We start from the raw sequence: 13,870 nt of genomic DNA, 5'->3' as shown, positions 1-13,870 counted from the left end.
ACACTGACTGGAGGGTGAGTAGGGATTTTTGTAGAGAAAATACAATGGTTCAAGGGAGAACACTAGATTTGTTTATGGGTAAACAGATGACTCAAGAGTTTTCTTTAGGCTATACAATAGGAGCTGATCACTCTTGGCTATGGGTGGTGTTTTCTTCCAGGGAGCTCACAATGCAGCTAGGCTGCTTCAGCATTTTGGATATCAATCAAGGATTTATTACGAGAATTGGTCTGATAATTGCTGAGCTGGGTGTGTGCAGGCATAGGTTCATTAACATCTGGAGCAGAGATCCCCCATGATGCTGCGCTTCCCTGCTTTTCTGGTCCCAGAGTTCAGTGCGATTCTCTGTTCTCCATTCTGTATGTAAATTGAGATGTCTCCCTGTCCCATCTTTCATGCAGATGAGGCTAGGAGAGTTGTCTCTGTTTTCCATTCTGTATGCTAATGGAGATGTCTTAATCTTGTCACCCTTGTCAGGAGGGGTCTAGGTGTGTCTCCCATTTGCCCTTCATTGCTCTGTGCAAGTTTTTCTCTGATGGGTTTTGATTTAAGCAGAGGCTGGTGGGGTTGTGTCTTTCATGAGTCAGACAGGCTGGATACTGTGCCCTGGTTCCCCAAGAACACAGAGCTGACTGTGTTCTTGATGTATCACTTCATGATACATGATGTATCTTGATGTCATAGAGTCATAGAATATCAGGATTAGAAGGGACCTCAGGAGGTCATCTAGTCCAACCCCCTGCTCAAAGCAGGACCAATCCCCAATTTTTGCCCCAGATCCCTAAATGGCCCCCTCAAGGATTGAACTCACAACCCTGGGTTTAGCAGGCCAATGCTCAAACCACTGATCACTTCACCTCCACCCTCTGTTCACTGCCTCACCCGTGGATGATGGTCAGAAACACCTTGCCCAGCTTTGAGTTCCCACAGGCAGGATGTTACAGGGGTCCCCTGGGAATCTCTCTTGCCATAGATACAAACCATGCTCAGGCCACCTTCACCACCACACTGTTTATTATAGTGTTCTGTCAGGCCACCGCCTGGAGTACTATTTAAATACATACAAGTCCCAGTCAGCTCCTCTCTTCTAGGGGAATAGGGAGCAGCACTAGCAGCAACCAGCTCTGCCTTCCTTCAGGCTCTGCACCTCCCCTTCCCGGGGCTTCTTTCCTCTCTGTTGATCAGCTCCCGGCTGCAGAGATTGCTTCTCCCTTTCATTAGCTCTTTAGCTGTGGCCCTGCTTGTTAATTGGTCTTCCACTTAGATCCCAATTCATGGTGGGGATTTGAGTGACAGGCTGTTGAGTCAGCTCCTGACTCAGAAGCCCGGTCGCACAGGACTTGCCAAAATTGTGGCAAGCACACCAGGTTCATGATTCTGTCAATGGAACTCATCTCTGGACACAACCAACGGGTAAGGAGGTCCTGCAATTGTTGTGCTGCTACATTCAGGTGTGCTCCCAGTGGAAACAGTTCAACGCAGAACTGGTGACATTATGCCTCTGGAGTTGGTCCCAATTTGTCTAAAATGGCAGCTTTTACCTCTGGATATGAGCCAGACTTCTTATTGCTCAAGGCTCGGGACACTGCCTGGTCTCTCCCTTCAGAATTGGTACCACCCTGGCCAGCCAAGTTGACTCCTCTCAGCTGACAGCTTTGGCTTCCCATTCACATTTATCTTCTGACCCCAGCATTACTAACCCATGGCCAGGCTGCCTATGCTACCTTTGCCGGGACCAGCAAGACTTCCAGGAACCTATTTCTCTAGTTGTTTCAGAAGTCGCTCCTGTTGCTGGTATTTGGGCCTCCTGCTGCTTTCAAAGAAAGGTGAAGGAAGCAGGGTCCACCAGAGAAACCTCACCAACTGTCTATCATTTTTTTTGCCCCTGTATTTTCTGTAACTGCCTCAATGATTTTGTCTCAGCTTTAGGGGCCAATCCACATGCCTTCTTTCTTCAGTGACTGTAAGCTGATGCGCTTTCACACCAGCCCAGGAAAGATTGATGCCACACTGGACTCTGATTCAGGCCCTTGCCTCAGGATGCAATGTACTGGTTAAATAAAAACTTGGGCAAAATATCTAATGTGGTTTCTCAGTCCAACATGGATAGCTGTTCCCAGGTCACCTATTCACTTGAGCAATTGCTGGCCTCCAGAAGGACCAAGTGCTCTTCAGGTTCCCTGTCTGCTGGCCCCACAGACTCAGCTGTGAGACAGCTGGTTGATCACAAGGGAGGAGCTGGACGCATCACCCCTTAAATGGCCAGCTGCCTTAAGACAGACTCCCACAGTAATGGCAAGTGTCAACCTCCCTCTCCCATGATAGGCACAGGGTACTCAAATGACATGCTCTGCTGCAGAGTTATGGGGAGCCAGGAAGGATGCAACCATTAATGGGAATCTCTCCTTGTGCTTCTATGTTCCTGCAGTTCCAGGGTCAAGTCAATCTCCATGTGTTTGAGGACTGGTGTGGCAGCTCCATTGAGCAGCTCAGAAGGAACCTCCACTTCCCACTGTACCCCCATGTGAGTGTACGCCAACTCCCTGTCCCCATCCCTGCACAACTCAGCATCTTTACTCCAGACTGCCCCTCCTTTCCTCTTCTTTCCTTTAACTGTACCCTCGCTGCCCCTCCTGCTCCTCCTCCTCTTCCCTTTCCTCTCCCCGCCCCAGGCCTACCTTTCACTCTTTCTCCCATCTTGCTGGCATTGCTCCTGGGCCCTTCATTTCCTTTTTCTCCTCCCTTGCCCTATACCGCACCCTTTCCTGCTGTTCCCACCCCCCCAGTTCCACCTGCCCTTCCCTCCATCCTATTCCCTTCATTGGCCCCTCCTCTCACCTTCTCTCCCACTCCTTTTGTCAGTCCCCTCCCCTCCCCTCCGATACCGATACCTCCCAATCCCATCCCATTTCATTACTTTTGTTCTTTCTTTCTTCCACCTTTAGACACGAACCACACTGAAGAAACTGGCAGTGTCACCAAAATGGACAAACTATGGGCTCCGTCTCTTCGGTTATCTGCATCCTTTCACTGGCGGTGAGGAGGTGCAATGGCAGACCAGGGTTGTCATGCTGCCCCAGCCCTCCCTTCCTCTGCTTGAGACCAAACAGAAATGCTCCCATGTAGGCAATCCTAGCTTGACGGCTCTCCAGCCAGGAGCCAGGGATACTGTCCAGCTCTGACTCCAACAGAGTCTGGTTGGCCTGGATAATATGTGCCCACTCTTCACTGTGGGGTTAGCAGGGAGAACACAGAAGAAAACAGATATGGAATTTCTGAGCAAGCGAACGACACACTCCTGCACACACAACATCTATTCACATACTCACACGCTCGCTTCCCATGACTACATAGCTGTCCACACATGCATACGCACACCACCTACCAGCATTTACACACACATGTACGCATGCCCACATTCTCCTGCTTGTGCAGCCCCATCTACCCTCACGGGCAAATGCACGCGCACACGCACACCCCCTGTGTCCCTATCTGCATCCACACAACCCATGCCCCTTCTACCCACCCCATCCCTATCCACCTACCCACATGCTTCTAAGTACAGCCTCCTCGTAAGCACCCACCCGCACCCATGTGCACCTGCGCACACCACCCTTGAGCCCCTATGAACTCCCCCACTCATATATCCTGGTCAGCACTCCAAAGCCTCACATACCCTTAAGCCCACACATATGTGCCTGCCTCCATGCTTCTTTGGGCACATTCCCAGATACAAGCACACACTCCTTCCCCCTTAGTAAGGAGCTGAGGAGAATCTGTGTGGACTTCTCAGCTTCCCTCTCGGTTAGATTTCAGCCAAACTGCGCAGCAGGGGGAATTAACCAGTTGCACTATCGACAGCGCAAGAAGACAATCTGCATTTTGTTGCAACAGGAAGATGAGATTTGAAAGCATCAGCCGTGTTTTACAATTCTGAACGAGAGAGGGGAAGGGGTAGTTGGGCAGAGGGAAAGTGCTGTGTCAGAGGGGATCAGGCTACCCCTCTCTAGGAGAGGAAGCTTTTTTTCTGTCTGTGTATAGATCCTGTTCATAGAGAGCACCACTTAATCCCAGAAATCTCTCGGCAGGGGACTTTGAGTTTGCTATTGCTGCAGATGACAATGCTGAGTTCTGGTTGAGTCCAGATGAAAAGACCTCTGGTCTCCAGCTGCTGGCCAGTGTAGGCAAGGTACAGTGCATGCCGCATGGATGTTTTAGTCAAGTTTCTAATACTTTTGGGGGGATGAAAATCCTCGTGGCTTACGTTGTATTTCAGGAGGAAGAAAGCGTGGCTGGATTAGTCAAGCTGTCCTCCTGATCAAACTGTGGGAGGCCCCTGCAAATGGAGGATTTTCACCACATGGCAAAGCTGGGACAGCTTGGCTTATTCCCGAGCTGCTGGAGTCCTGGGCTGTAATCAACAGACCTGGCTCTGTTTCCAGCTACTGGAGCTCATGGTCAGATTTCCCAAGAGAATGGGCTCAATCCCCACAGCTGGACAGTAACCAGGGAGCCTGGGTGAAGAAGTGCGTTGTAACCTGAGCATTTTCTGTCTTTCACAGACTGGTAAGGAGTGGACAGCACCAGGGGAATTTGGGAAATTCCGGAGCCAGCAATCAAGGCCTGTGAGGTAAAGTGATGAGGAATGGTTGCTGCAACTCCCCGGTGCTCAGAGCACTATCTACACTTTTGATTTAGTCCCAAACTTCCCCACTTCCTGCGGTTTGGCTTTGTTGGTGTCTCTAATTACAAAGGTTTTCATTTACCATCTTCAGTTTTTCATTTACCGGTTTTGGTTTTCATTTACTGTTTTCTGTTTGTTTCTCCACCACCACCAGTTCTGATTGGTCAGCTTAGTCACATGGGGGGGTTTCAAAACTAATTTTTTTTTTTTTGTCAAAATGAGCCTTTTTTCTTTCTTTAATTTCCTACTAGCAGAGTGTGGATGCAGAGCTGGGATCCAGTGATTTGATTCATTCTTATCTGTAAGGGCTTGCCTTCACGAGCAATTGAACTGAAGTTATTGCTTGACTGCTCCCATTAACTTGCTTCCTGTCCAGACACAACCCCCAGTCATGTGTTGCTGGTGGCATTACTCAAGGTAGCTGGCATGGTTGGGGTATATGGCAGACTTTGAATGAGCCTCCCTCCCTCCCTTTCTCTAGTGTGAATTCAGGTTAGTGCCATGGCACAGTAGCGGATGGCTGCTGGTCCTCCTGGGCCTTCCGACAATCCCCCAGGTTCCACATCCAGTGGCCTATCTTGCCATCCATTTATTCTCTGTTCTCTGGCTAGAAGTCATTGACCATTATATATAAGACCGCTCAGAGTCCTGGTTCCTCGTCACATGTGACTTCCAACGCGAGCAACTTCAATCATCTCCGGTATAGAGCGTCTACAGTGCCCGCTGAGTGCATTGTCTGAGTGTGCCGCTAGCTGGCCAGAGGCTACCTCTAAGGCATTTGTGGAATTTTGATGCAAGGCTCCCTGCTTTGGAAGCAAGAACTGAAATGCAAAGCTCTACACCGGCTGAGACGGGAATCTACCACACTGGGCCAAAGTGCTGGGAGATCAAGGGGCTTATGATGGCCTACCAAAAGGCCAAGGCCAATAATTCCAGGTCTGGTAAACCCACGATGTGCCCAAGGATCTCTTTGCTATGGGTATCCATGGCACCGGCAGATGACAAATGGCATAGAATCACCATGGGAGAAAACAGTGTTGTCAGTTCTTGCAATGTTATTGCAAGTTCTGCGGTATTTGATATTTTACTGATAACCTCAGTTTCTTGAGTTAAATGACCACATGAGATACCTAACTTTCCTTAAGAAAAAAGTAAGTTTCTAGCCTTGATGATTGTGGAGAAAAGCTTGAAAATGTGATTTGAGTGAATCCATGTATCCTAAGGGCTCAGAAAACAGTAGGGAAATAAAAATTATATATATTTTTAATGTCATGATTTTTGAATGTTTTACGGTGGCAATATTGGGAAAGAGACCTAAAAGTGGGGAAATTGCTAGATTATATATCCCTATCAGATGCATCCAGAGTACATTAGAATGGTGACAGTGTTCCCCCTGGTGGTTGCCTACCAGAATTCCTTGGGGAACTGTGATGTTGAGGAGAGAAGAAGGCGGTTTCTCCTAAAGAAACAAACACAAAAATAGAAGAATCCAACTATCTCCTCTAGAAAAAAAAAAAAAAAGAGAGATTGTATACAACATTGCCCAGAGTGTTCCACCTAGCAACTGGCCAGGTTTCCTAAAGGCCAAGAAACCCAACAGGGGGACTAAAATTCCAGTATCCAGAATTTTTAGCTGGAGGTGGAGGCTCACCTTGCAGCCTTTGAGGGGGTGGCGAGTACTGGCTGGGAGCACTGGTTGAGTATGTTCTCCCAGGGAAGAGTGCCACACACAGAATCATTAGCGCCCCCTGCCTGCAGCATCTGGGGTTCATCTGGAGGTCTCAGATCCCACAAATGACCAAGCCCAACCTTGCTTAGTTTGAGAGCAGGGTAGGTTGCAACCCAAGGTGTGGTATGGTTGCTCCACAGTCCCTCTAGCAAATGTAGCAAGCAAATGCCACTGAACGGTCCCAATGGTAGACATGAGTTTCTCTCTTTCACAGATTATCAGCTTCAGGCAGGTACTACTTTGAGGTGCTTCACAAACAGGATGACAGAGGAACAGACCATGTGGAAGTAGCAGTAAGTGCGCCTGTACAGCCAGGTTCCACGTGTGCACTGGTGGAGTTTGAGAGTGAGATTAGGTGACAACTTCACTCCCCTCCCAATTCCCCACTTTGCCTGGGACATCCCTGTTCCCATCCTGAGACTTGACACTGTTCAGTGAGGGACAGCCCTATTTCCATCCTGGCCCTTATCTCATTCTGCCTGGGACAGCCCCACTCAGTCCCTGACCTCTTCCATCTTTCCCCCACTCTCCATTCTTTCCCTTTCCTGCCATTAGACTGAGTCCTGGTGAATTTTAGACTTGCTCCCATTCCCGTCCCTTCCCTGTTAGATGTTCTGTACTGATTTGGGGAAGGTGGCTTCTCAGAGGTCCCATAGGGTTATGGACAGATGTGCTCTCTTCCTTTCCTGCTGGATGGAATAATTCAATAAATACTTCATACTAATCTCTTTTTCTATTCCAGTGGAGACTGAGTGACCCAGAAGCTAAGTTCACAGTCATAGACTCCCAGTTCCTCTCCCTTTTCGCAAGTAAGTGTCTCCTCCACAGGCCTGATGCCTCACAGATGTGTCTATGTATCTCATTGTTCATTCCAAAGCATCACAGATGCTTCACAGCTGATTCCAGCCTATCCAGGCACATGGAAATAATGTGCCGTGTACACAGCATGTTACACGGAGCAGCTGGAGGTTTAACAGAGTACAGGTCAGAAGATGTGCTCTGGTCAAGTTTGGGGGCACATTATTAAGCCTGGGGAAATTGGAGGGTTCATGGAATGGGATCTCGATGTTGTTTAGAGAGATTTGGAGTCCACTGCAAGGGAGAAGAGATGGACTCTGAAGAGCCTGAGGGAGTCTGCAAAGAAGAGAGAAACTGTTCCAGATGGCGTTGGTAGGTACAGGCGGAAGATCTACTGCCTGCCGTGCAGGGACCGAGGGGAGCAGAAGGGAGCCTGGAGTATGAGAGCCAAGAGAATGTGCTGGCAGATGGACAGGAATGAGGACAGCGAGATGAGGGGGCTGGATCTGTGAAGGATTTTTTTAAGGCTAGATGGAAGTTCTTGGGCCGGATGCTGAATGAAAGGGAAGCCACCGAAGATATCTGAGGATGCAACTACAGCCTTGACCCCTCAAGTCCGTTCAAAATGCTGCTGCTGAAATCTTCCTGGCTTGTTCCACTGACCCTGTCACCCTCCCCTTTTAAGTTCCTCCACTGGCTCTCCTTTCTCCATAACATCAGATACAAGTTTTTTGTCTTTACATTTATGGCCCTTCACAGTTTAGCCTGACCCTACCTAGTGTCTCTAGTATCAACCCCACCTTCATTCTGCCAGTGTTCCCAACCTTTACCAATCATCAGTGTCCACTTCACTCTCAAACACCCCTGGGCTTTCTCCCAGGCCATACTTTATGCATAGGGGAAACTCCCTGATATAATCCATACAGCCACTACCTTCTCTTTCTTCAAATCCCTCTTTGAAAACCACCTCTGCTCTGATGTCTTCAGAATCTGCCAGGTGACAATGACTAGGCAGATGATGAGTTGTGACAGTCCCCTTCCTTTCCTTGCTCCCTGCTTCTTACTAATTCCCCTTTTCCCTGCCACTACCCCCTTTTCAAATAACAAATCAGGAAATTATCAGGGTGGTGTGAATTGTTGCTACATTCATTGCTTGAGTGGGATTTCCCCATCCCCACCCTTCATCTGCTCTGGTGTTTTCTAGATTTTGAGCTTTCCAGGGAAGTCCATACAGTCCTTGTCACAATGAGGACCTGACCCTGACTGGGGGTTTTTGGACACTACCGTAATATAAATAATAATTTAATCATTTCTGGGGATGAGATGCCAAATTTTAGAAGGACTAAAGTTTGGAGAGTGAATGCTGGAGGAGCCCCCAAAGAGTGGAACGATACTAGCAGTGGATGAAATGAAGGATTGTTCCTTCCTCCCTCTCTCATTCTGTCTCTGGTTTCTAGATGAGACTCTTTTCAAGATGGATGAGGTTGGTCATATCCCACAGACATTGGCGAGCCATGCAAGCCCATCTACAGCCAATCTGGGCAACATGGTACACCCAGCTGACATGCTGAAGCCCGACCCTCGAGACACTATTTATAAAGGTAAAACACCATCAAACAGACAGTTGCAGCTCATCATATCACATGAACTGGGGCAACTGAGTAAAGTTGTTTTTCATAAGCTGTTCCCCCAAACTGAGATAAGGAAATAGCTGCTCTACACTCTGCCCTGTCATTTCAGGACACCCAAGAGAGATATAGCTTATGAAGGATAAATTATAAATGTAAGAGGTTAGTGTAGTGGGATGACCCCAGTGGGATGGCATGTTGAATGCAGCTGATATCACTGTGGTGGCAAATTCGTACATGTCAATAGGGAATGGCCACAGTGATGGCTGTCCTGTTGCGTCAGTTTAGGGTGGATTTGGTTTCATAGCATATCAGGGTTGGAGGGGACCTCAGGAGGTTTGATGCATTGCCCATGTAACTATTCTCTTTGTGTGTGTGTGTATGTGTCTCTCAGTGCCTTTGATTAGTAAGTCACGCCTGCGCAGGACTCTACCAGACTGCCCTTACAAACCCAGTTACCTAGTGAATGGATTCCCACTGCAGCGCTATCAGGGACTCCAGTTCGTAAGTCTCATTCCTTAACCAGAAATGTTTGCCCAGCTCACCCCTGCCGTGGGAAAAAGTGTATATTCCAGGACTAATGCCTGCTTGTGGGGAGGGTGTTCTTTTCATGATGTGTGGAGCAGCCCAAGAGCCGATACCTGCTGATGGTTTGGGTGTTGCTTCCATTGTCTATAGAACAATCCAGCGTCTGCTTCCCTATTTCCTTATTCAACCGGAGCTGTTACTCAGCTGGATACACACAGCAAGATGCAAATGGGGGGTTTGAAAAACATATCCCCTAGAATCAGTTCTGAAGCCATACAATAAACAGAACTAGGCTCAAACCCAAACCTTAGCGCCAGACAGTGCCAAATGCTGCAAAAGTTTGGATGAATTTCTGAACTGTGCAACTCACCCCTGTTTTTATACAGGGCCCAAATCAAAACTCTAGATCCAAAAATCCCTAGGACAGATTGGGTTTCTGTAATGGGCCAACCCCAGATCTGTATGCTCTGACAGCTCACGTCGGGATTTGAACACTGAGGCTCATGCCCATCTATACAATACTTTTTTGCGCATGGGTTTTTTGTCTCTTTCCCAGGTTCATTTGTCCTTTGTTTACCCAAATGATTACAGCCGCTTGAGCCACATGGAGACAGACAACAAATGCTTCTACCAGGAGAGCCACTATTACTTGGAGAGGTAAAACAATTCTCGCGAGTCACAGTCCAGGACTGGTTGGTGAGGCAACTGCCTTGGCATGTAGCGGAGACACTAGGATTTAACCACTGGAGGGGGAGCAGAGAAGTACTAGGGTTTGGACTGAGATAGAACTTTATGTGCAAATTTGTAGAGTTCTCTTATTAAACGCCCAGAGTCTCCACTGAAGTTAATGGGAATTGAGGGTGCCAGCTTGGAGCCTAAATCCTGCAGATAGCTGATGTACTTTTTTAAAATGAAAATGTTTTTAACTCCTAAAAGAAAACTGCCCCCAGAGGGTAATGTAATGAATGGAAATCAACATGGGTTTATGGAAAATACATCCTGTCAAACTAACCGATCCCACATTTTGATGAGATTGAAAATTTGATTCATAAAGGTAATAGTATTGATATACAGACTTTCTGTAAGGCATTTAACTTAGTATTGCATGACATTTTGATTAAAAAACTAGAATGATATAAAATTAACATGGCACACATTAAACAGATTGAAAGGTTTCCTTTCAATTTATCAACAACTTTTCAAAAAGGTTATTGATAAAGTGGAGAAGGTTCAGAGAAGAGTCATGAGAATGATTAAAGGATTAGAAAACATGCCTTTCATACTGATAGACTCAAAGAGCTCAATCTATTTAACCTTCTCTTTGTTAAGCTAAGGGATGACTTGATTACAGTATATTAAATATGTACACAGGGAATAAATATTTAATAATGGGCTCTTCAATCTAGCAGAGAACGGTATAACACAATCACAATGGCTGGAAGTTGAAGCTAGGAAATAAGGCTTACATTTTTAACAGTGAGAGTAATTAACCATTGGAACAATTTAGCAAGTGTCATGGTGGATTCTCCATCACTCACGATTTTTAAATCAAGAGTGGATGTTTTTCTAAAAGATCAGCTCTAGGAATCCTTTTGGGGAAGTTCTATGGCCTGTGCTATACAGGAGGTCAATCTTCAGTGGTTCTCAACCCGCAAGGCCACTTGCAGCCCAATCAGCACACAGCTGTGGCCCATGTGACATCCTCAGGGCCATACAGGTAATATATATATTGTGTTGATGCGAGCCACATAAAACACAGACAGCTGCATATGTGGCCCACAATGGTAAATATGTTGAGAAGCACTGGACTAGATGATCACAATGTTCCCTTTGGACCTTGCAAATGGAATCTATGAAGGCTTCTCTTTCCCCTGCAGGGTTTATCTTTGAGAGGCAATAAGGTAACCACCCAGCACCTGCTTCTCCATATGAATGAGAGCTCTTACCATTCATATGAGGCAGCATGGGAGAAAGAAGGAAGGTGTTTGAGGGGACATTGAAATGACGGACAATGAAGGAGGGGTTGATGACTCAAAACTGTATTAGAGATTAGTATAAGCATGAAGACAAGTAGTTTGTGTTTGATGCAGAGGAAAAGGGGGGACCAGGGGATGCCAAGAATGGGGTTGGGAAAGTCAGAGTGATGAGACATGGTCTTCGCAGCAGTATTTTGAATGGATTTAAGGGACGGTAAGATGGCACTTATCATGGTGTGATACTTCCAGCAGAGAAACACTCCAGCTGTGCTTACATTGCCTCCTTACTCCTGAAGGTTTGGATTCTATAAGTATATGAAAATCGACCATCCAGAGAGGAGAAATCTGGAGTCTGGGAAGAAAACCGAGCAGCCAGGTAGAGACCCTAATGCGAGAGACAGGAGGACTCCCCTGTCTATCGAATTTTTTTTTTCTGTCTCCCTTTCCCTGGAATGGATGGAAGATGCAGCTGACTTCATGTGCAGTGAAAAGCATGGCCCTTGTGTGCCAGAGAGCTGTGGCCAGGAGGAGAGGGCAGGGCCACCAGACCTGCTAAGTTTTGTGAAGCTGCACATGTGACAAATCATGCAAATTATTTTATTATATGACTTGCCTATTTACTAATAATTTTGCATAAAGCCTTAAACTTCATCTTTAAAAAAATGTGGATTTATTGCTGGTTAAAGGTATCACTGGGAGCTCAAGCTGGGGCAGCCTCCCAATGCCCTTTTCAGACCCTGCCCTATTCTCTGCCCTCTCTGCTCCCTAAACCTCAGTCCCCTCCCCCACCTTATAACCTATCCAGTTTCAACATTCAGTCCCCTCCACAATCTCAGTGCTCTTCATTCAGTGTTCCTCTTGATCCCTGCTGTCACTCTGCCTCTTCCTCAGGGCAGGCTCCATGCTGGATGGGCACCTGATGTCAGGCACCACAGCAGGCTCTAATGGCTTCAGTAGGAACTGCGTTTCCTGCCCACAACTCCATACATAAGATTCCAGCTGAGCTGCAGCTTGGCCTGAGAGAAGTGCCAAAAGTGCATACTTGGCCACCCTTGTCCACATGTGAAAGAGGGCCATAGCTGGGTGAAAGGGGCAAGTCTACACATGCCAGAGACACATGGCCATTGGTGAGACTGTCCCACACATGCCAAGGAGACTAGTACAAGAATTAGCGCCACTTCCCCTCCCCAGAGCACCCCCAGGGCATTGGAAGAGGGAATACCATCCAGACCACGACAGTGAATGAGAACAAGCAAAGGCAGCTTCCTCAGGGGTGGATACATAAAGGGGGGGGTGAGCGGATGAGTTAACTCCCTTCTCCTTTTGGGTGTGGGTCAGGGCAGCGGGGGCAGTGCAGCGGGTATGAGAGATGTAACTAGGATCGATGTTGCAGGCTCTGAGGAAGGGAATCCTGATGAGTTTCAGTACACGGATGACTATGCAGAGAGCACCAATCCCCCAAGGAATCCCAGCAAGTGGGGAGCAGAGCTGGTGGGAGTCAAGGCAAACCCCACCATGAAAGCAGGCTATGATGACATTTACAATGACTATTCCCTCCCGGGGCATCGGAAGCTCCTCTTGGTCATGGATGGTAAGGTGGAACAGGTGCTACAGAAGAGAGGAGCACAAAGGCCCCTCATCAAGCCAGCTCACAGGACTTCAGCCAACCAGAGCATCAATCAAACTGGCCTAGAAAGAAACCTATCAATGAGGAGGCCCCATCTAAAAATCAAGGTCAAGGACAGTTCCAGAAACCCTCCTCATCATGTTAAGGGAATCCATGGGAAGTCACTGCCCAAGAGGAGAGTGGGAGGCCAGGACCTTCCTTCTAGCACAAGACCTCACGAGCCCTGGGAACATATACCCAGCAATTCCAGGGTCTCCACAGACAGGATTCCAAGGGAGATGGGGCCTCTTCAGACAGACCTCAATGCAACTAGCACCAAGGACCAGCCAGCAGGCAACATGGAAGCAAGGAGACAAAGTCCAGTCTCTGGCAAAATAAGTAGTAGGGCCATGAGTGCTGCCAGCCTCAGCAAGCAGACCCTTTACCAGGCACAGTGGCTAAACCAGGTGGAGTCATACATTGCCGAGCAGAAGGCAGCTGATGGCATTGAGGTGGATGTGGAAAGGGGGCAAGTGGAGTCTCAGCCTGAGCCTGCTGAGCTGGCAGTGGAGGAGAAGGAGGAAGAGGTGGAAGGGGAAGCAGAGGGGGAGGAGGAGGAATTTGAGTACATGCCACAATTTGACCAGGTAGTGAACTGGGAGCAGACCTTCAGCGCGAGCAACTTGGACTTCCACATGCTGCGGACAGACTGGATCGACCTGAAGTGCAACACATCGGGGAACCTGCTGTTGAAAGAGAGGGAGGCCCTGGAGGTCACACGTGTCTTCCTGAAAAAACTCAACCAGAGAAGCAAAGGGTAAGGCAAAATGTCTCTCGCATCCTGTGGTCCTCTCCTACGGGTCTCCATACCACGCTGCATAGGAACCACAGGACAGTGTAAGGAACCAGTAGAAGTTAGAG

The 13,870-nt window shown here is 47.9% G+C and overlaps 1 protein-coding gene across 1 annotated transcript in view; it reads left to right on the top strand.

Moving 5' to 3' along the window:
• The window catches only part of B4GALNT3 (beta-1,4-N-acetyl-galactosaminyltransferase 3), a 98,493-nt gene that overhangs the window by 73,065 nt on the left and 11,558 nt on the right, over positions 1-13,870 (top strand). Inside the window, exons 4-14 of the mRNA XM_084628546.1 lie at positions 2,429-2,524; positions 2,946-3,036; positions 4,089-4,189; positions 4,563-4,630; positions 6,628-6,706; positions 7,156-7,222; positions 8,669-8,812; positions 9,234-9,343; positions 9,924-10,024; positions 11,640-11,719; positions 12,737-13,766. Coding sequence (XP_084484672.1) covers positions 2,429-2,524; positions 2,946-3,036; positions 4,089-4,189; positions 4,563-4,630; positions 6,628-6,706; positions 7,156-7,222; positions 8,669-8,812; positions 9,234-9,343; positions 9,924-10,024; positions 11,640-11,719; positions 12,737-13,766 — 1,967 coding nt within the window. The remainder of the gene's footprint in view (positions 1-2,428; positions 2,525-2,945; positions 3,037-4,088; positions 4,190-4,562; positions 4,631-6,627; positions 6,707-7,155; positions 7,223-8,668; positions 8,813-9,233; positions 9,344-9,923; positions 10,025-11,639; positions 11,720-12,736; positions 13,767-13,870) is intronic.

This window comes from Lepidochelys olivacea (genome assembly GCF_965140295.1).
Source record: "Lepidochelys olivacea isolate rLepOli2 genome assembly, chromosome: 1".
Taxonomy (NCBI): Eukaryota; Metazoa; Chordata; order Testudines; family Cheloniidae; genus Lepidochelys; species Lepidochelys olivacea.
This window is presented reverse-complemented; position numbering and strand designations above follow the sequence as displayed.